The sequence below is a fragment of the Babylonia areolata genome, chromosome 25 (genome assembly GCF_041734735.1).
Source record: "Babylonia areolata isolate BAREFJ2019XMU chromosome 25, ASM4173473v1, whole genome shotgun sequence".
Taxonomy (NCBI): domain Eukaryota; kingdom Metazoa; phylum Mollusca; class Gastropoda; order Neogastropoda; family Buccinidae; genus Babylonia; species Babylonia areolata.
This window is the reverse complement of record NC_134900.1, coordinates 117,890-140,924: the sequence shown is the minus strand read 5'-3', so window position 1 is coordinate 140,924 and position 23,035 is coordinate 117,890. Positions and strand designations below refer to the sequence as shown.

General features: G+C 44.9%; 1 protein-coding gene across 2 annotated transcripts in view; it reads left to right on the top strand.

Moving 5' to 3' along the window:
• LOC143299920 (kelch-like protein 30) overlaps nt 1-23,035 on the top strand; it is an 81,555-nt gene that overhangs the window by 50,887 nt on the left and 7,633 nt on the right. For both annotated transcript variants that reach the window (XM_076613456.1, XM_076613457.1), the window contains 2 exons: nt 4,042-4,147; nt 17,740-18,359. In XM_076613456.1, the coding sequence (XP_076469571.1) occupies nt 4,042-4,147; nt 17,740-18,359 (726 nt within the window). The remainder of the gene's footprint in view (nt 1-4,041; nt 4,148-17,739; nt 18,360-23,035) is intronic.

Sequence of the window (23,035 nt, the reverse complement as noted above, 5' to 3'; positions counted from 1 at the left end):
GTGTGTGTGTGTGTGTGTGTGTGTGTGTGTGATTTGACAGTTGTGCAGAACAGTACAGTGTGTGTGTGTGTGTGTGTGTGTGTGTGATTTGACAGTTGTACAGAACAGTACAGTGTGTGTGTGTGTGTGTGTGTGTGATTTAACAGTTGTACAGAACAGTACAGTGTGTGTGTGTGTGTGTGTGTGTGTGTGTGTGTGTGTGTGTGTGTGTGATTTGACAGTTGTGCAGAACAGTACAGTGTGTGTGTGTGTGTGTGTGTGTGTGTGTGTGTGTGTGTGTGTGATTTGACAGTTGTACAGAACAGTACAGTGTGTGTGATTTGACAGTTGTACAGAACAGTACAGTGTGTGTGATTTGACAGTTGTACAGAACAGTACAGTGTGTGTGATTTGACAGTTGTACAGAACAGTACAGTGTGTGTGATTTGACAGTTGTACAGAACAGTACAGTGTGTGTGTGTGTGTGTGTGTGTGTGTGTGTGTGTGTGATTTGACAGTTGTACAGAACAGTATAGTGTGTGTGATTTGACAGTTGTACAGAACAGTACAGTGTGTGTGTGTGTGATTTGACAGTTGTACAGAACAGTACAGTGTGTGTGATTTGACAGTTGTACAGAACAGTACAGTGTGTGTGTGTGTGATTTGACAGTTGTACAGAACAGTACAGTGTGTGTGTGTGTGATTTGACAGTTGTACAGAACAGTACAGTGTGTGTGTGTGTGTGTGTGTATTGACAGATGTACAGAACAGTACAGTGTGTGTGTGTGTGTGGTGTGTGTTGTGTGTGTGTGTGTGATTGACAGTTGTACCAAACAGTACAGTGTGTGTTGTTGTGTGTGTGTGTGTGTGTGAGATTTTACAGTTGTGGCAGAACAGTACAGTGTTGTGTGTTTGTGGTGTGTGGTGTGTGTGTGTGGATTTGACAGATGTACAGGAACAGTACTGTGTGTGTGTGTTGTGTGTGTTGTGTGTGTGTGATTTGACAGTTGCACAGAACAGTACCATGTGTGTGTGTGTGTGTGTGTGTGTGTGTGTGTGTGTGTGATTTGACAATTGTGCAGAACAGTACAGTGTGTGTGTGTGTGTGTGTGTGTGTGATTTGACAGTTGTACAGAACAGTACAGTGTGTGTGTGTATGTGTGTTTTGACAGTTGTACAGAACAGTACAGTGTGTGTGTGTGTGTGTATGTGTGTGTGTGTGTGTGTGATTTGACAGTTGTACAGAACAGTACAGTGTGTGTGTGTGTGTGTGTGTGTGTGTGTGTGTGTGATTTGACAGTTGTACAGAACAGTACAGTGTGTGTGTGTGTGTGTGTGTGTGTGTGTGTGTGATTTGACAGTTGTACAGAACAGTACAGTGTGTGTGTGTGTGTGTGTGTGTGTGTGTGTGTGTGTGTGTGTGATTTGACAGTTGTACAGAACAGTACAGTGTGTGTGTGTATGATTTGACAGTTGTACAGAACAGTACAGTGTGTGTGTGTGTGTGTGTGTGTGTGTGTGTGTGTGTGTGTGTGTGTGATTTGACAGTTGTACAGAAGAGTACAGTGTGTGTGTGTGTGTGTGTGTGTGTGTGTGTGTGTGTGTGTGTGTGTGTGTGTGTGTGATTTGACAGTTGTGCAGAACAGTACAGTGTGTGTGTGTGTGTGTGTGTGTGTGTGTGTGTGTGTGTGATTTGACAGTTGTACAGAACAGTACAGTGTGTGTGTGTGTGTGTGTGTGTGTGTGTGTGTGTGTGTGTGTGTGTGTGTGTGTGATTTGACAGTTGTGCAGAACAGTACAGTGTGTGTGTGTGTGTGTGTGTGTGTGTGTGTGTGTGTGTGTGTGTGTGATTTGACAGTTGTGCAGAACAGTACAGTGTGTGTGTGTGTGTGTGTGTGTGTGTGTGTGTGTGTGTGTGTGTGATTTGACAGTTGTACAGAACAGTACAGTGTGTGTGATTTGACAGTTGTACAGAACAGTACAGTGTGTGTGTGTGTGTGTGTGTGTGTGTGTGTGTGTGTGTGTGTGTGTGTGTGTGTGTGTGTGTGATTTGATAGTTGTACAGAACAGTACAGTGTGTGTGATTTGACAGTTGTACAGAACAGTACAGTGTGTGTGATTTGACAGTTGTACAGAACAGTACAGTGTGTGTGTGTGTGTGTGTGTGTGTGTGTGTGTGTGTGTGTGTGTGTGTGTGTGTGTGTGTGTGATTTGATAGTTGTACAGAACAGTACAGTGTGTGTGATTTGACAGTTGTACAGAACAGTACAGTGTGTGTGATTTGACAGTTGTACAGAACAGTACAGTGTGTGTGTGTGATTTGACAGTTGTACAGAACAGTACAGTGTGTGTGTGTGTGATTTGACAGTTGTACAGAACAGTACAGTGTGTGTGATTTGACAGTTGTACAAAATGATATAGTGTGTGTGTGGTGTGTGTCAGAAGTGTGACACAGAACTGCAGCAGATGGTGATGTGATGTTTAGTTTAGTGTGATTTGATGTGGTGTGTGATGTACTGCAGCAGATAGTGATGTGGTGTGAGACCCAGAACTGCAGCAGATAGTGATGTGGTGTGATGTGGTGTGAGACCCAGTACTGCAGCAGATAGTAATGTGATGTGATGTGGTGTGAGACCCAGTACTGCAGCAGATAGTGATGTGGTGTGATGTGGTGTGAGACCCAGTACTGCAGCAGATAGTAATGTGACATGGTGTGATGTATGATACAGAACTGCAGCAGATAGTGATGTGATGTGATGTGGTGTGAGACCCAGTACTGCAGCAGATAGTAATGTGACATGGTGTGATGTATGATACAGAACTGCAGCAGATAGTGATGTGATGTGATGTGGTGTGAGACCCAGTACTGCAGCAGATAGTAATGTGACATGGTGTGATGTATGATACAGAACTGCAGCAGATAGTGATGTGATGTGATGTGGTGTGAGAACCAGAACTGCAGCAGATAGTGATGTGATGTGGTGTGAGACCCAGAACTGCAGCAGATAGTGATGTGATGTGATGTGGTGTGAGACCCAGAACTGCAGCAGATAGTGATGTGATGTGGTGTGAGAACCAGAACTGCAGCAGATAGTGATGTGATGTGGTGTGATGTATGACACAGAACTGCAGCAGATAGTGATGTGATGTGGTGTGATGTATGACACAGAACTGCAGCAGATAGTAATGTGATGTGGTGTGATGTATGACACAGAACTGCAGCAGATAGTAATGTGATGTGGTGTGATGTATGACACAGAACTGCAGCAGATAGTAATGTGATGTGGTGTGATCTGACACAGAACTGCAGCAGACAGAAATGTGATGTGATGCGGTGTGTGACACAGAACTGCAGCAGATAGTGATGTGGTGTGGTGTGATGTATGGCAGAACTGCAACAGATAGTGATGTGGTGTGATGTGGTTTGATGTGATGTGGTGTGGTGTGATGTATGACAGAACTGCAGCAGATAGTGATGCGGTGTGATGTGGTTTGGTTTGATGTGTTCTGATGTGATGCGGTGTGTGACAGAACTGCAGCAGATAGTGATATGATCTGGTGTGGTGTGACGTGATGATGAGATGTGGTATGATGTGACACAGAAGTGCAGCAGATAGTGGTGTGATGTGATGAGATGTGGTGTGATGTGATGAGATGTGTGATGAGATGTGGTGTGGTGTGATGATTAGATGTGATGTGATGATGAGATGTGGTGTGATGTGATGATGAGATGTGATGTGATGAGATGTGGTGTGATGTGATGAGATGTGTGATGAGATGTGGTGTGATGATTAGATGTGATGTGATGATGAGATGTGGTGTGATGTGATGATGAGATGTGGTGTGATGAGATGTGTGGTGTGATGAGATGTGGTGTGATGAGATGTGTGATGAGATGTGGTGTGGTGTGATGATTAGATGTGATGTGATGATGAGATGTGGTGTGATGTGATGATGAGATGTGATGATGAGATGTGGTGTGATGTGATGATGAGATGTGATGTGATGTGATGAGATGTGCATGTGGTGTGATGTGATGAGATGTTGTGTGATGTGACACAGAACTGCAACAAATAGTGAATGGCGCCAGGCAGGATCAAGGGCAGGGAAGACGACGGCCACAGACCACACTGTACGTCATTGGAGGATTCCTGCAGGCACGCACTGGGTCAGTGCTACACGCTTCTCTTTCCTGTCTCACTGTAATCTTCTGTCTCTCTGTCATTCTCTGTCTCTCTCTCTTTCTCTCTCTCTGTCTTGACGCAGTATATATTATTGACCTTGTTACTTGCTGCATTTGAATTGTATTCTGTGTGACTTGTTATTTGATGACGGTAAAAACTTGGATATATAATTGACCTAATTACTTGATGTATTCGATTGTGTTCTATGTGACTTGTTATTTGATGGTTGTTTAATCAGTGGTTAAGTATACTGCACACTGTGTACTTTCGGAGGTGCCCTCTGGTACTTCTTGTGTCTTTTTCTCTCCTTTCCATTGTACCATTGTATCATAACATTAATAGTCATCTTTGATGCTGTTGCATTCACTTTTTCTGTTCCATGACTAAAACACTCAACACTTGGCCAATATCCAATGGTTTTAAAGTAGGTTTTCTGAATATTAATCATATCATCAACAAACTCGCTGATGTATCCCATGTCCTTTCAAACTCCGGAAAACAGTTTCATATATTCGGATTTGCTGAATCAAGACTAACAGACCATATTCAGGACTCTGATTTACTACTACCAGGCTATTGTAGTATTCGTAATGATCCAAAATATTTTAGAGAAACAGGCCTTGTTGTATATGTTCAACAAGACATTAACTTTAAAGAATTGAATCACTCAATCATTATCAAGTTGAATCTGTATGGATCGAAATATGCTTTAAGAAATCAAAACCTATCCTACTTTATCTATAGAAATCCAGCTGAACATGTAGATTGAATAGACAAGTTTATGTTGATGATGGAAGAAGCTTCTTTGTCTTCAAGTGAAATAATACCATTAGGTGACTTTAATATTGACTTACTCAAATTAAACAAACACTGGACAAAAATTTATGAATCATTTCACCTAACGCAGTTAATTGATATACCTACGAGAGTTACTGCAACTTATAGATCATATATATGCTTCATCTACAAACTCCATAACAGAAGTATGTTCCCCAACGTTTGGCTGCAGTGACCATTCCCCTATATATTTAACATGGTCCAAATGAAGTGTAAAAATTCCTGCAAATAGACATAAAACCGTTTGCTACAGAGATTTTAGACAATTTGATAAGGATTTATTTCTACAGAACTTGATACATTCCAGTATGTCAGCTGTTTATCAGTTCTCTAATCTTGAAGAAGCACTTGAGGTTTGGTATCACAATTTTCTTAATGTATATGATAAACATGCTCCATTCATAACAAAACGTGTCAAAAGCTATCCTAAACAGCCATGGATGACTAAAACCATTGATGATAAGATTAAGGAAAGAGACTCGTCTCTCTCAGAAAGTAAGAAAGATGAATTCAGAAAACAACATCATCTTGTAAATGCTTTGAAACGTTCAGAAAAAAAGAATTATTTTCAAGAACTTATTTCCACAAAATCCAATAATAAACTGATTTGGAAAGCCATAAATAAGTCAAATAATAAACATAATAACATGCAATCCACAGCAACTAATGACATATCAGCAGAAAACCTAAATACACATTTTTGTAATATAGCTAACTCAACAGTAGTAACAAACACATCATCCCTTAATTCACTTGATATTCTCAAAACCTTTTGTAACTCTAAAAATATTTCATCACACCTTGATATCCCTCTTATGGATATATAATGAAGTTTACTATGCTCTTTCCCACTTAAAGCAAACAGGTTCGAAAGGTATTGATGGTATAGATGGAAAGATATTAAAACTCTCTGCTCCTATAATTGCCGAAACACTTACTTATGTCTATAACCAATGTATCACAAAAAAGTTAATTCCTAAATCTTTTAAAGTCGTGAAAGTAGTGCCCATTTTTAAGTCAGGAGACCGTACAGACCCTTCCAATTACAGACCAATTTCAATCTTATCAATATTATCAAAACCTTTAGAAAAACACATTAAAAAACATATCCTTAATCATTTCAGTCACTACAAATTGTTTCATCCAAATCAGTCTGGTTTCAGGTCAAAGCACTCCTGTCATACAGCACTCACTAACTTAGTCGAACAATGGCTCACAAATATAAACAATAATGAAATTACTGGTGTTCTCATGGTGGATTTTATGAAGGCATTCGATGTGATAGACCGCACTCTTCTTTTGAAAAAACTAAAATTATATGGCTTTTCTAGAAATACACTTGAACTCATATCTTCATTTCTATCAGACAGAAGACAAATTGTATCTATTAATGAATCTCAATCCTCTTTACAGTCTATTATGGAGTTCCTCAAGGTTCAGTGCTTGGTCCAATATTATTTTCTGTTTATATAAATGATTTGCCTCTATTTATTAATGCATTATGTGAGATGTTTGCAGACAATACACCAACACATACAAATCACACTACAATAGACAAAATGTATTATACTCTGCAACAAAGCATTAATGACATAGTTAGATGGTCCAATTTAAATAACATGCGTCTCTATCCAAAAAACCCAAAATGTCTCATACTCACCACCAGACAGAAACGCCAAAACTTTTCACACGAACTTCCACCCCTTTCCATAAATGGTCAACCAATAGAAGAAGTTGATAATCATAAAATTCTTGGAGTCACCATTGATAACAACTTATCTTGGTCCAGTCATATTATGTCATTATGCAAAACTCTATCCCAAAAAATTTATCAGCTTTCCAGAATTAAACATTTTTTTGATTTGCATTGTCGAAAATTATTCTTTTTTGCTTATATTGCATCACATATTAACTATGCACCAACACTCTGGGATTCAGCTAGCGATAATATACTAAAACCTTTACTAAGTCTGCATAGACGAGCTCTTAAATCAATCCTTCTGAAATCTTCATCACTGACTGCTGACAACTACAGACATTTAAATATTTTTCCCCTAGAGCTTAAACTTGAATACAACAAAGCACTTTTTATTTTTTAAATCATGTCTAATTATGCTCCATCTTTGAGAGATAGATTTCCCACCACGCTAGTCCGTCAGACCAACAAGATTAAGATCCCCATTCCAAGAGTAGATCTGTTTAAATCCAGTCTCATTTATTGAGGAGGCTGTTTATGGAACAATGTTTCATCCAATTTTAATGTTCAGAAAAGCATTCAAGAATTCAAAAAACATTACCATACACACCTTATGGACAAATATGTCAACAATCCTACTTAACTTGACTTTATCTTATTGAATACGCATATATAGTTTAATTGTATATCTAACCACTATCACAGTACTTGATGATATACAACCACAATCAGTGTCCTGCATACTTTGTGTTGTTGTTGTGTTTTTTGTTTTGTTTTTGTTTGTTTGTTTGTTTGGTGTGTTTTTGTTTTTTTTTTTGGGGGGGGGGGGTTGTTTCTTGTTTTTTGGAGGGGGGAGGGTGATCTTTTTCCTTCATAATATTATGTTTGTATCAGGATTATGCACATGTGCATGTTTAAATGTGTATGTGAATGTCATGTCCTTATTTCTACATCTCCTTGTTACTTTGTGGATGTTTTGATTCATTTTCATTTTCCATTTGCCCTGAGGGCAGGATGAAAAAAAGCACATGTATGCTTATTCCACTTCCCTCTCTGTCATCCTGTCTCTTGTCATCCTCTCTCTCTCTGTCATCCTCTGTCTCTCTCTGTCATCCTCTGTCTGTCATCCTCTCTCTCTCTCTGTCATCCTCTGTCTGTCATCCTCTGTCTCTCTCTGTCATCCTCTGTCTGTCATCCTCTGTGTCTCTGTCATCCTCTGTCTGTCTCTGTCATCCTCTCTCTGTCATCCTCTGTCTGTCTCTGTCATCCTCTGTCTCTGTCTGTCTCTGTCATCCTCTCTCTGTCATCCTCTGTCTGTCTCTGTCATCCTCTGTCTGTCTCTGTCATCCTCTCTCTGTCATCCTCTGTCTGTCTCTGTCATCCTCTGTCTGTCTCTGTTATCCTCTGTCTCTCTCTCATCCTCTGTCTGTCATCCTCTCTCTCTCTGTCATCCTCTGTCTGTCATCCTCTGTCTGTCATCCTCTGTCATCCTCTCTCTGTCATCCTCTGTCTGTCATCCTCTGTCTGTCATCCTCTGTCATCCTCTGTCTGTCATCCTCTCTCTGTCATCCTCTGTCTGTCTCTGTCATCCTCTGTCTGTCTCTGTCATCCTCTGTCTCTCTGTCATCCTCTGTCTGTCTCTGTCATCCTCTGTCTGTCTCTGTCATCCTCTGTCTCTCTGTCATCCTCTGTCTCTCTCTGTCATCCTCTGTCTCTCTCTGTCATCCTCTGTCTGTCATCCTCTGTCTGTCTCTGTCATCCTCTGTCATCCTCTGTCTGTCATCTTCTGTCATCCTCTGTCTGTCTCTGTCATCCTCTGTCTGTCATCCTCTGTCATCCTCTGTCTGTCTCTGTCTGTCTCTGTCATCCTCTGTCTCTGTCTGTCATCCTCTGTCATCCTCTGTCTGTCTCTGTCTGTCTCTGTCATCCTCTGTCTGTCTCTGTCTCTGTCATCCTCTGTCTGTCTCTGTCATCCTCTGTCTGTCATCCTCTGTCTCTGTCATTCTCTCTCTGTGTCATCCTCTGTCTCTCTGTCATTCTCTCTCTCTGTCATTCTCTCTCTGTGTCATCCTCTGTCTCTCTGTCATTCTCTCTCTGTGTCATTCTCTCTCTGTGTCATCCTCTGTCTCTCTGTCATCCTCTGTCTCTCTCTGTCATCCTCTGTCTGTGTCATCCTCTGTCTCTCTCTGTCATTCTCTCTCTGTGTCATCCTCTGTCTCTCTGTCATTCTCTCTCTGTGTCATTCTCTGTCTCTCTGTCATCCTCTCTCTCTCTGTCATCCTCTGTCTGTCTCTGTCATCCTCTGTCTGTCATCCTCTGTCATCCTCTGTCTGTCTCTGTCATCCTTTGTCTGTCATCCTCTGTCTGTCATCCTCTGTCTGTCTCTGTCATCCTCTGTCTGTCATCCTCTGTCTGTCATCCTCTCTCTGTCATCCTCTGTCTGTCTCTGTCATCCTCTGTCTGTCATCCTCTGTCATCCTCTGTCTGTCATCCTCTCTCTGTCATCCTCTGTCTGTCATCCTCTGTCTGTCTCTGTCATCCTCTCTCTGTCATCCTCTGTCATCCTCTGTCTGTCTCTGTCATCCTCTCTCTGTCATCCTCTGTCTGTCATCCTCTGTCATCCTCTGTCTGTCATCCTCTGTCATCCTCTGTCTGTCATCCTCTGTCTGTCATCCTCTGTCTGTCTCTGTCATCCTCTCTCTGTCATCCTCTGTCATCCTCTGTATGTCATCCTCTGTCTGTCTCTGTCATCCTCTCTCTGTCATCCTCTGTCATCCTCTGTCTGTCATCCTCTGTCTGTCTCTGTCATCCTCTCTCTGTCATCCTCTGTCTGTCTCTGTCATCCTCTGTCTGTCTCTGTCATCCTCTGTCTGTCTCTGTCATCCTCTGTCTGCCATCCTCTGTCTGTCTCTGTCATCCTCTGTCTGTCATCCTCTGTCTGTCTCTGTCATCCTCTGTCTGTCATCCTCTGTCTGTCTCTGTCATCCTCTGTCTGTCTCTGTCATCCTCTGTCTGTCATCCTCTGTCTGTCTCTGTCATCCTCTGTCTGTCATCCTCTGTCTGTCTCTGTCATCCTCTGTCTCTGTCATCCTCTGTCTCTCTGTCATCCTCTGTCTGTCTCTGTCATCCTCTGTCTGTCATCCTCTGTCTGTCTCTGTCATCCTCTGTCTGTCTCTGTCATCCTCTGTCTGTCATTCTCTGTCTGTCTCTGTCATCCTCTGTCTGTCATCCTCTGTCTGTCTCTGTCATCCTCTGTCTGTCTCTGTCATCCTCTGTCTGTCATCCTCTGTCTGTCTCTGTCATCCTCTGTCATCCTCTGTCTGTCTCTGTCATCCTCTGTCTGTCATCCTCTGTCTGTCTCTGTCATCCTCTGTCTGTCATCCTCTGTCTGTCTCTGTCATCCTCTGTCATCCTCTGTCTGTCTCTGTCATCCTCTGTCTGTCATCCTCTGTCTGTCTCTGTCATCCTCTGTCTGTCTCTGTCTCTCTGTCATCCTCTGTCTGTCTCTGTCATCCTCTGTCTGTCATCCTCTGTCTCTCTGTCATCCTCTGTCTGTCTCTGTCATCCTCTGTCTGTCATCCTCTGTCTGTCTCTGTCATCCTCTGTCTGTCTCTGTCATCCTCTATCTGTCTCTCTGTCATCCTCTGTCTGTCTCTGTCATCCTCTGTCTGTCTCTGTCATCCTCTGTCTCTCTGTCATCCTCTGTCTGTCATCCTCTGTCTGTCTCTGTCATCCTCTGTCTGTCATCCTCTGTCTCTCTGTCATCCTCTGTCTGTCTCTGTCATCCTCTGTCTGTCATCCTCTGTCTGTCTCTGTCATCCTCTGTCTGTCTCTGTCATCCTCTGTCTGTCATCCTCTGTCTGTCTCTGTCATCCTCTGTCTGTCTCTGTCATCCTCTGTCTCTCTGTCATCCTCTGTCTGTCTCTGTCATCCTCTGTCTGTCTCTCTGTCATCCTCTGTCTGTCTCTGTCATCCTCTGTCTGTCTCTGTCATCCTCTGTCTCTCTGTCATCCTCTGTCTGTCTCTGTCATCCTCTGTCTGTCATCCTCTGTCTGTCTCTGTCATCCTCTGTCTGTCTCTGTCATCCTCTGTCTCTCTGTCATCCTGTGTCTCTGTCTCTGTCATTCTCTCTCTCTCGGTCATCCTCTGTCTCTCTGTCATCCTCTGTCAGTCTCTGTCTCTGCCATCCTCTGTCATCCTCTCTCTCTCTCTGTCATCCTCTGTCTCTGTCATCCTCTCTCTCTCTGTGTCATCCTCTGTCTCTGTCATCCTCTGTCTCTCTGTCATTCTCTCTCTGTGTCATCCTCTGTCTCTCTGTCATTCTCTCTCTGTCATTCTCTCTCTGTGTCATCCTCTGTCTCTCTGTCATTCTCTCTCTGTCATTCTCTCTCTGTGTCATCCTCTGTCTCTCTGTCATTCTCTCTCTGTGTCATTCTCTCTCTGTCATCCTCTGTCTCTCTCTGTGTCATCCTCTGTCTCTCTCTGTCATTCTCTCTCTCTCTGTGTCATCCTCTGTCTCTCTCTGTCATCCTCTGTCTGTGTCATCCTCTGTCTCTCTCTGTCATTCTCTCTCTGTGTCATTCTCTGTCTCTCTGTCATTCTCTCTCTCTGTCATCCTCTGTGTGTGTCATCCTCTGTCTCTCTCTGTCATTCTCTCTCTGTGTCATTCTCTCTCTGTCATCCTCTGTCTCTCTCTGTGTCATCCTCTGTCTCTCTCTGTCATTCTCTCTCTCTCTCTGTCATCCTCTGTCTCTCTCTGTCATCCTCTGTCTGTGTCATCCTCTGTCTCTCTCTGTCATTCTCTCTCTCTGTCATCCTCTCTCTCTGTCATTCTCTCTCTCTGTCATCCTCTCTTTCTGTCATTCTCTCTCTCTCTGTCATCCTCTGTCTCTCTCTGTCATCCTCTGTCTGTCATCCTCTATCTCTCTGTCATTCCCTCTCTCTGTCATTCCCTCTCTCTGTCATTCTCTCTCTCTCTGTCATCCTCTCTTTCTCCCTGTCATCCTCTGTCTCTCTGTCATCCTCTGTCTGTCATCCTCTGTCTCTCTGTCATTCCCTCTCTCTGTCATTCCCTCTCTCTGTCATTCTCTCTCTCTCTGTCATCCTCTCTTTCTCCCTGTCATCCTCTGTCTCTCTGTCATCCTCTGTCTGTCATCCTCTGTCTCTCTGTCATTCCCTCTCTCTGTCATTCCCTCTCTCTGTCATCCTCTGTCTCTCTGTCATCCTCTCTTTCTCCCTGTCATCCTCTGTCTCTCTGTCATCCTCTCTCTGTCCTCCTGTCTCTCTGTCATCCTCTGTCTCTCTGTCATCCTCTGTCTCTCTGTCATCCTCTGTCTCTGTCTCTCTGTCATCCTCTGTCTCTCTGTCATCCTCTGTCTGTCATCCTCTCTCTCTATGTCATCCTCTGTCTCTCTGTCATCCTCTGTCTGTCATCCTCTGTCTCTCTGTCATCCTCTGTCTCTCTGTCATCCTCTCTCTCTATGTCATCCTCTGTCTCTCTGTCATCCTCTGTCTGTCATCCTCTGTCTGTCATCCTCTGTCTCTCTGTCATCCTCTGTCTGTCATCCTCTGTCTGTCATCCTCTGTCTCTCTGTCATCCTCTGTCTCTCTGTGTCATCCTCTGTCTCTCTGTCATCCTCTGTCTCTCTCTCTGTCTTTGTCATCCTCTGTCTTTGTCATCCTCTGTCTCTCTCTCTGTCTTTGTCATCCTCTGTCTTTGTCATCCTCTGTCTCTCTGTCATCCTCTGTCTCTCTCTGTGTCTTTGTCATCCTCTGTCTTTGTCATCCTCTCTATCTGTCATCCCCTCTTTCTGTCATCCTCTGTCTTTGTCATCCCCTCTTTCTGTCATCCTCTGTCATCCTCTCTCTCTCTGTCATCCCCTCTTTCTGTCATCCTCTGTCTTTGTCATCCTCTGTCTCTCACTCTGTCATTCTTTCTCTGTCATCCTCTGTCATCTTCTCTCTCTCTGTCATCCTTTGTCTCTGTCATCCTCTGTCTCTCTGTCATCCTCTCTCTCTCTCTGTCATCCTCCCTCTGTCATCCTCCCTCTGTTATCCTCTGTCTCTCTGTCATCCTCTCTCTCTCTCTCTGTCATCCTCTTTCTCTCTGTCACCCTCTGTCATCATCTCTCTCTCTGTCATCCTTTCTCACCGAGTCTCTCATTAGTCACTGTCATTGTCTGCCATCTGTCATCTCATCTCTGTCTCTGTCATCCTCTCTCTGTCATCCTCTCTCTCTCTCTGTCATCCTCCCTCTGTCATCCTCTGTCTCTCTGTCACCCTCTGTCATCCTCTCTCTCTCTCTCTGTCATCCTCTGTCTCTCTGTCACCCTCTGTCATCATCTCTCTCTCTGTCATCCTTTCTCACCGAGTCTCTCATTAGTCACTGTCATTGTCTGTCATCTGTCATCTCATCTCTGTCTCTCTGTCATCCTCTGTCTCTCTGTCATCCTCTGTCTCTCTGTCATCCTCCCTCTGTCATCCTCTGTCTCTCTGTCATCCTCTGTCATCCTCTCTCTGTCATCCTCTGTCTCTCTGTCATCCTCTGTCTCTCTGTCATCCTCCCTCTGTCATCCTCTGTCTCTCTGTCATCCTCCCTCTGTCATCCTCTCTCTCTCTCTGTCATCCTCTGTCATCCTCTCTCTCTCTGTGTCATCCTCTGTCTCTCTCTCTCTCTCTGTCATCCTCTCTCTGTGTCATCCTCTGTCATCATCTCTCTCTCTCTCTGTCATCCTCTCTCTGTGTCATCCTCTGTCTCTCTGTCACCCTCTGTCATCATCTCTTTCTCTGTCATCCTGTCTCTCTCTGTCATCCTTTCTCACCGAGTCTCTCATTAGTCACTGTCATTATCTGTCTGTCTGTCATCTGTCATCTCATCTCTGTCTCTCTGTCATCTCATCCTCTGTCTCTCTCCTGTCTTTCTCTGTATGTGTGGATTTGTAAAGTACATGATTGATATAACTGTTATCTTTTTTATTATTATCTGTTACCTCTTCTTGTATGAGCTATATTCTATGTCCATACAATGTCCATGATGTGTCAGGCCCAAGTGTCCATACAATGTCTGTGATGTGTGTCAGGCCCAAGTGTCCATACAATGTGATGTGTGTCAGGCCCAAGTGTCTATACATTGTCTGTGATGTGTGTCAGGCCCAAGTGTCCATACATTGTGATGTGTGTCAGGCCCAAGTGTCCATACAATGTCTGTGATGTGTGTCAGGCCCAAGTGTCCATACAATGTGATGTGTGTCAGGCCCAAGTGTCCATACAATGTGATGTGTGTCAGGCCCAAGTGTCCATACAATGTGATGTGTGTCAGGCCCAAGTGTCTATACATTGTCTGTGATGTGTGTCAGGCCCAAGTGTCCATACATTGTCAGTGATGTGTGTCAGGCCCAAGTGTCTGTACAATGTCTGTGATGTGTGTCAGGCCCAAGTGTCCATTCAATGTGATGTGTGTCAGGCCCAAGTGTCCATACAATGTGATGTGTGTCAGGCCCAAGTGTCCATACATTGTCAGTGATGTGTGTCAGGCCCAAGTGTCTATACAATGTCTGTGATGTGTGTCAGGCCCACGTGTCTATATAATGTATGTGATGTGTGTCAGGCCCAAGTGTCCATACAATGTCTGTGATGTGTGTCAGGCCCAAGTGTCCATACAATGTCTGTGATGTGTGTCAGGTCCAAGTGTCCATACAATGTCCATGATGTGTCAGGCCCAAGTGTCCATACAATGTCCATGATGTGTCAGGCCAAAGTGTCCATACAATGTGATGTGTGTCAGGCCCAAGTGTCTATACAATGTGTGTGATGTGTGTCAGGCCCAAGTGTCCATACAATGTCTGTGATGTGTATGTCAGGCCCAAGTGTTAATGTCCATGATGGGTCAGGCCCAAGTGTCCATACAATGTGATGTGTGTCAGGCCCAAGTGCCCATACAATGTGATGTGTGTCAGGCCCAAGTGTCCATACAATGTGATGTGTGTCAGGCCCAAGTGTCCATACAATGTCTGTGATGTATGTCAGGCCCAAGTGTCCATACAATGTCCATGATGTGTCAGGCCCAAGTGTCCATACAATGTGATGTGTGTCAGGCCCAAGTGTCCATACATTGTCTGTGATGTGTGTCGGGCCCAAGTGTCCATACATTATGATGTGTGTCAGGCCCAAGTGTCCATACATTGTGATGTGTGTCGGGCCCAAGTGTCCATACAATGTCAGTAACGTGTGTCAGGCCAAGTGTCCATACAATGTCCATGATGTGTGTCAGGCCAAGTGTCCATACAATGTCATTCATGTGTCGGGCCCAAGTGTCCATACAATGTCAGTGATGTGTCGGGCCCAGGTGTCCATACAATGTGAAATTGTGTCAGTCCCAAGTGTCCATACAATGTGATGTGTGTCAGGCCCAAGTGTCCATACAATGTGAAATTGTGTCGGGCCCAAGTGTCCATACAATGTGAAATTGTGTCAGGCCCAAGTGTCCATACAATGTGAAATTGTGTCAGGCCCAAGTGTCCATACAATGTCCATGATGTGTCGGGCCCAAGTGTCCATACAATGTCTGTGATGTGTGTCAGGCCCAAGTGCCCATACAATGTGATGTGTGTCAGGCCCAAGTGTCCATACAATGTGATGTGTGTCAGGCCCAAGTGTCCATACAATGTGATGTGTGTCAGGCCCAAGTGTCCATACAATGTGATGTGTGTCGGGCCCAAGTGTCCATACAATGTCATTAATGTGTGTCAGGCCAAGTGTCCATACAATGTCCATGATGTGTGTCAGGCCAAGTGTCCATACAAAGTCATTTATGTGTCGGGCCCAAGTGTCCATACAATGTCAGTGATGTGTCGGGCCCAGGTGTCCATACAATGTCAGTGATGTGTCGGGCCCAAGTGTCCATACAATGTCATTTATGTGTCGGGCCCAAGTGTCCATACAATGTCAGTGATGTGTCGGGCCCAGGTGTCCATACAATGTGAAATTGTGTCAGTCCCAAGTGTCCATACAATGTGATGTGTGTCAGGCCCAAGTGTCCATACAATGTGAAATTGTGTCGGGCCCAAGTGTCCATACAATGTGAAATTGTGTCAGGCTCAAGTGTCCATACAATGTGAAATTGTGTCGGGCCCAAATGTCCATACAATGTCCATGATGTGTCGGGCCAAAGTGTCCATACAATGTCTGTGATGTGTGTCAGGCCCAAGTGTCCATACAATGTGATGTGTGTCAGGCCCAAGTGTCCATACAATGTCCATGATGTGTCGGGCCCAAGTGTCCATACAATGTGATGTGTCAGGCCCAAGTGTCCATACATTGTGATGTGTGTCAGGCCCAAGTGCCCATACAATGTGATGTGTGTCAGGCCCAAGTGTCCATACAATGTGATGTTTGTCAGGCCGAAGTGTCCATACAATGTGATGTGTGTCAGGCCGAAGTATCCATACATTGTCTGTGATGTGTGTCAGGCCCAAGTGTCCATACATTGTCTGTGATGTATGTCAGGCCCAAGTGTCCATACATTGTGATGTGTGTCAGGCCCAAGTGTCCATACAATGTGATGTGTGTCAGGCCCAAGTGTCCATACAATGTGAAATTGTGTCGGGCCCAAGTGTCCATACAATGTGAAATTGTGTCAGGCTCAAGTGTCCATACAATGTGAAATTGTGTCGGGCCCAAATGTCCATACAATGTCCATGATGTGTCGGGCCAAAGTGTCCATACAATGTCTGTGATGTGTGTCAGGCCCAAGTGTCCATACAATGTGATGTGTGTCAGGCCCAAGTGTCCATACAATGTCCATGATGTGTCGGGCCCAAGTGTCCATACAATGTGATGTGTCAGGCCCAAGTGTCCATACAATGTGATGTGTGTCAGGCCCAAGTGTCCATACAATGTCTGTGATGTATGTCAGGCCCAAGTGTCCATACAATGTGATGTGTCAGGCCCAAGTGTCCATACATTGTGATGTGTGTCAGGCCCAAGTGCCCATACAATGTGATGTGTGTCAGGCCCAAGTGTCCATACAATGTGATGTTTGTCAGGCCGAAGTGTCCATACAATGTGATGTGTGTCAGGCCGAAGTATCCATACATTGTCTGTGATGTGTGTCAGGCCCAAGTGTCCATACATTGTCTGTGATGTATGTCAGGCCCAAGTGTCCATACATTGTGATGTGTGTCAGGCCCAAGTGTCCATACAATGTGATGTGTGTCAGGCCCAAGTGTCCATACAATGTGATGTGTGTCGGGCCCAAGTGTCCATACAATGTCAGTAATGTGTGTCAGGCCAAGTGTCCATACAATGTCCATGATGTGTGTCAGGCCAAGTGTCCATACAATGTCATTCATGTGTCGGGCCCAAGTGTCCATACAATGTCAGTGATGTGTCGGGCCAAAGTGTCCATACAATGTGAAATTGTGTCAGTCCCAAGTGTCCATACAATGTGATGTGTGTCAGGCCCAAGTGTCCATACAATGTGAAATTGTGTCAGTCCCAAGTGTCCATACAATGTGATGTGTGTCAGGCCCAAGTGTCCATACAATGTGAAATTGTGTCGGGCCCAAGTGTCCATACAATGTGAAATTGTGTCAGGCTCAAGTGTCCATACAATGTGAAATTGTGTCGGGCCCAAATGTCCATACAATGTCCATGATGTGTCGGGCCCAAGTGTCCATACTATGTCTGTGATGTGTGTCAGGCCCAAGTGTCCATACAATGTGATGTGTGTCAGGCCCAAGTGTCCATACAATGTGATGTGTGTCAGGCCCAAGTGTCCATACAATGTCAGTGATGTGTCGGGCCCAAGTGTCCATACAATGTGATGTGTCAGGCCCAAGTGTCCATACAATGTGATGTGTGTCAGGCCCAAGTGTCCATACAATGTCCATGATGTGTGTCAGGCCCAAGTGTCCATACAATGTCAGTGATGTGTCAGGCCCAAGTGTCCATACAATGTCAGTGATGTGTCAGGCCCAAGTGTCCATACAATGTCAGTGATGTGTCAGGCCCAAGTGTCCATACAATGTCCATGATGTGTGTCAGGCCCAAGTGTCCCCGGCTTCGCAGTGTGGAGAGACTGGACACCTTGACCTCCCGGTGGACAGCCTGTGCTGACCTGCCCATGATGGCCTCAGCGGCCATTGCCTTCAACCTGTATGGCCATCTGTTCTGCTGTTCCTGTGAGCCCATCCCCGTTGCCCACAGCAGCACCACTGTCACCCGCACAGAAATGTTTGAGTACAACATGATGCGGGACCAGTGGCTGCCAGTGGGCTGCCAGTTCTCTGTGGACGTGGTGGGACACATCAACACCTGTCTGCAGGACGAGGGAGCCTTGGCTGTGTGTCCAGAAACCAGCGCCATCTACACCGTGTCAAAATCAGAAGTGGCGCACATGGCTGTCACGTCCCTTGAGGGTGACATTGTCTGTAACACTGTGCGTCTCTTACAACGCCCCCATGTCCACTTCAGTGAGCAACATCGACAACATGCGGCCATTGTGGTGGACAGACGTCTGTACGTGTTGGGGGGGGATCGCCATGATGGTGGCACCGACCCTGTCCCTACCACCAGCGTCATGGCCTTTGACCTCCATGACAAAACGTGGTCTGAGTGCGCCAGCATGCTGGAACCCAGAATCAAGCTGGCTGTGGCTGCCCTGAGTGAGTTGTCTTCTCCTTCCTTCTCGTACTTTCCCCGTCTTCAGTAACACTGTCTTCTCCTTCTGGTACTTTCCCCGTCTTCAGTAACACTGTCTTCTCCTTCTGGTACTTTCCCCGTCTTCAGTAACACTGTCTTCTCCTTCTGGTACTTTCCCCGTCTTCAGTAACACTGTCTTCTCCTTCTGGTACTTTCCCTGTCTTCAGTAACACTGTCTTCTCCTTCTGGTACTTTCTCTGTCTTCAGTAACACTGTCTTCTCCTTCCTTCTGGTACTTTCTCTGTCTTCTGTAACACTGTCTTCTCCTTCCTTCTGGTACTTTCTCTGTCTTCAGTAACACTGTCTTCTCCTTCCTTCTGGTACTTTCCCTGTCTTCAGTAACACTGTCTTCTCCTTCCTTCTGGTACTTTCCCTGTCTTCAGTAGCACTGACTTCTCCTTCTGGTACTTGCCCTGTCTTCAGTAACACTGACTTCTCCTTCTGGTACTTTCCCTATCTTCAGTAGCACTGTCTTCTCCTTCCTTCTGGTACTTTCCCTGTCTTCAGTAACACTGACTTCTCCTTCTGGTACTTTCCCTGTCTTCAGTAGCACTGACTTCTCCTTCTGGTACTTTCCCTATCTTCAGTAGCACTGTCTTCTCCTTCCTTCTGGTACTTTCCCTGTCTTCAGTAGCACTGACTTCTCCTTCTGGTACTTTCCCTGTCTTCAGTAACACTGTCTTCTCCTTCTGGTACTTTCCCTGTCTTCAGTAACACTGTCTTCTCCTTCCTTCTGGTACTTTACCTGTCTTCTGTAACACTGTCTTCTCCTTCCTTCTGGTACTTTCCCTGTCTTCAGTAACACTGTCTTCTCCTTCCTTCTGGTACTTTACCTGTCTTCTGTAACACTGTCTTCTCCTTCCTTCTGGTACTGTCCCTGTCTTCAGTAGCACTGACTTCTCCTTCTGGTACTTTCCATGTCTTCAGTTACACTGTCTCCTCCTTCTGGTACTTTCCCTGTCTTCACTAACACTGTCTTCTCCTTCTGGTACTTTCCCTGTCTTCAGTAACATTGTCTTCTCCTTCTGGTACTTTTAGACCTGCCTAGTACTACGATTCGTCCGTAGTTTCTACAATTCAAGCCCCATTACTACGGAACTACGGCCGATTAAAGAAAAACGATTTTGCCGACCATGAAACCTGAAACACACACACACACACACACACACACACACACACACACAGAGCAAATCCTTCTGGTACTTTCCCTGTCTTCAGTAACACTGTCTTCTCCTTCTGGTACTTTCCCTGTCTTCAGTAACACTGTCTTCTCCTTCTGGTACTTTCCCTGTCTTCAGTAGCACTGTCTTCTCCTTCTGATACTTTCCCTGTCTTCAGTAACACTGTCTTCTCCTTCCTTCTGGTACTTTCCCTGTCTTCAGTAACACTGTCTTCTCCTTCTTCTGGTACTTTCCATGTCTTCAGTAACACTGTTTTCTCCTTCTGGTACTTTCCCTGTCTTCAGTAGCACTGACTTCTCCTTCTGGTACTTTCCCTATCTTCAGTAACACTGACTTCTCCTTCCTTCTGGTACTTTCCCTGTCTTCAGTAGCACTGACTTCTCCTTCCTTCTGGTACTGTCCCTGTCTTCAGTAGCACTGACTTCTCCTTCTGGTACTTTCCCTATCTTCAGTAACACTGTCTTCTCCTTCCTTCTGGTACTTTCCCCGTCTTCAGTAACACTGTCTTCTCCTTCCTTCTGGTACTGTCCCTGTCTTCAGTAACACTGTCTTCTCCTTCTGGTACTTTCCCTGTCTTCAGTAACACTGTCTTCTCCTTCCTTCTGGTACTTTCCCTGTCTTCAGTAACACTGTCTTCTCCTTCCTTCTGGTACTGTCCCTGTCTTCAGTAACACTGTCTTCTCCTTCTGGTACTTTCCCTGTCTTCAGTAACACTGTCTTCTCCTTCCTTCTGGTACTTTCCCTGTCTTCAGTAACACTGTCTTCTCCTTCCTTCTGGTACTTTCCCTGTCTTCACTAACACTGTCTTCTCCTTCTGGTACTTTCCCTGTCTTCAGTAACACTGTCTTCTCCTTCTGGTACTTTCCCTGTCTTCAGTAACACTGTCTTCTCCTTCCTTCTGGTACTTTCCCTGTCTTCAGTAGCACTGACTTCTCCTTCTGGTACTTTCCCTGTCTTCAGTAACACTGACTTCTCCTTCTGGTACTTTCCCTATCTTCAGTAGCACTGTCTTCTCCTTCCTTCTGGTACTTTCCCTGTCTTCAGTAGCACTGACTTCTCCTTCCTTCTGGTACTTTCCCTGTCTTCAGTAACACTGACTTCTCCTTCTGGTACTTTCCCTGTCTTCAGTAACACTGTCTTCTCCTTCCTTCTGGTACTTTCCCTGTCTTCACTAACACTGTCTTCTCCTTCTTCTGGTACTTTCCCTGTCTTCAGTAACACTGACTTCTCCTTCTGGTACTTTCCATGTCTTCACTAACACTGTCTTCTCCTTCCTTCTGGTACTTTCCCTGTCTTCAGTAACACTGACTTCTCCTTCTGGTACTTTCCCTATCTTCAGTAGCACTGTCTTCTCCTTCCTTCTGGTACTTTCCCTGTCTTCAGTAACACTGTCTTCTCCTTCTGATACTTTCCCTGTCTTCAGTAACACTGTCTTCTCCTTCCTTCTGGTACTTTCCCTGTCTTCAGTAACACTGTCTTCTCCTTCCTTCTGGTACTTTCCCTGTCTTCAGGAGCACTGTCTTCTCCTTCCTTCTGGTACTTTCCATGTCTTCTGTAACACTGTTTTCTCCTTCCTTCTGGTACTTTCCCTGTCTTCAGGAGTACTGTCTTCTCCTTCCTTCTGGTACTTTCCATGTCTTCAGTGACACTGTTTTCTCCTTCTGGTACTTTCCCTGTCTTGAGTAACACTGTCTTCTCCTTCTGGTACTTTCCCTGTCTTCAGTAACACTGTTTTCTCCTTCCTTCTGGTACTTTCCATGTCTTCAGTAACACTGTTTTCTCCTTCCTTCTGGTACTTTCCCTGTCTTCAGTAACACTGTCTTCTCCTTCCTTCTGGTACTTTCCATGTCTTCAGTAACACTGTTTTCTCCTTCCTTCTGGTACTTTCCATGTCTTCAGTAGCACTGACTTCTCCTTCTGGTACTTTCCCTGTCTTCAGTAGCACTGACTTCTTCTCCTGGTACTTTCCCTATCTTCAGTAACACTGTCTTCTCCTTCCTTCTGGTACTTTCCCTGTCTTCACTAACACTGTCTTCTCCTTCCTTCTGGTACTTTCCCTGTCTTCAGTAACACTGTCTTCTCCTTCCTTCTGGTACTGTCCCTGTCTTCAGTAACACTGTCTTCTCCTTCCTTCTGGTACTGTCCCTGTCTTCACTAACACTGTCTTCTCCTTCTGGTACTTTCCCTGTCTTCAGTAACACTGTCTTCTCCTTCCTTCTGGTACTGTCCCTGTCTTCACTAACACTGTCTTCTCCTTCTGGTACTGTCCCTGTCTTCACTAACACTGTCTTCTCCTTCTGGTACTTTCCCTGTCTTCACTAACACTGTCTTCTCCTTCCTTCTGGTACTGTCCCTGTCTTCACTAACACTGTCTTCTCCTTATGGTACTTTCCCTGTCTTCAGTAACACTGTCTTCTCCTTCCTTCTGGTACTTTCCCTGTCTTCAGTAGCACTGACTTCTCCTTCTGGTACTTTCCCTGTCTTCAGTAACACTGACTTCTCCTTCTGGTACTTTCCCTATCTTCAGTAGCACTGTCTTCTCCTTCCTTCTGGTACTTTCCCTGTCTTCAGTAACACTGTCTTCTCCTTCCTTCTGGTACTTTCCCTGTCTTCAGTAGCACTGACTTCTCCTTCTGGTACTTTCCCTGTCTTCAGTAACACTGACTTCTCCTTCTGGTACTTTCCCTATCTTCAGTAGCACTGTCTTCTCCTTCCTTCTGGTACTTTCCCTGTCTTCAGTAACACTGTCTTCTCCTTCTGGTACTTTCCCTGTCTTCAGTAACACTGTCTTCTCCTTCCTTCTGGTACTTTCCCTGTCTTCACTAACACTGTCTTCTCCTTCCTTCTGGTACTTTTACCTGTCTTCACTAACACTGTCTTCTCCTTCCTTCTGCTACTTTCCCTGTCTTCAGTAGCACTGTTTCTCCTTCCTTCTGGTACTTTCCCTGTCTTCAGTAACACTGTCTTCTCCTTCTGGTACTTTCCCTGTCTTCAGTAACACTGTCTTCTCCTTCCTTCTGGTACTTTCCCTGTCTTCACTAACACTGTCTTCTCCTTCCTTCTGGTACTTTTACCTGTCTTCACTGTCTTCTCCTTCCTTCTGGTACTTTTACCTGTCTTCACTAACACTGTCTTCTCCTTCCTTCTGGTACTTTCCCTGTCTTCAGTAACACTGCCTTCTCCTTCTGGTACTTTCCCTGTCGTCAGTTACACTGTCTTCTCCTCCCTTTTAGTACTTTACTCAGAGACCTTTGGAGTTGACACACTTTACAAACATGGAGTCATTTGCATAAATGACTTGGTACATAGGATTGTGGGATATTTAATGTGCCTACTTCTGCCTGTGTATATACACAAAGAGGGTTCAGGCACAAGTAGCTGTGCACATGTGTTGACCTGTGAGATCAGAAAAATCTCCACCCTTATCCCACCAGGTGAACTGAAACTGGGGATTGAAA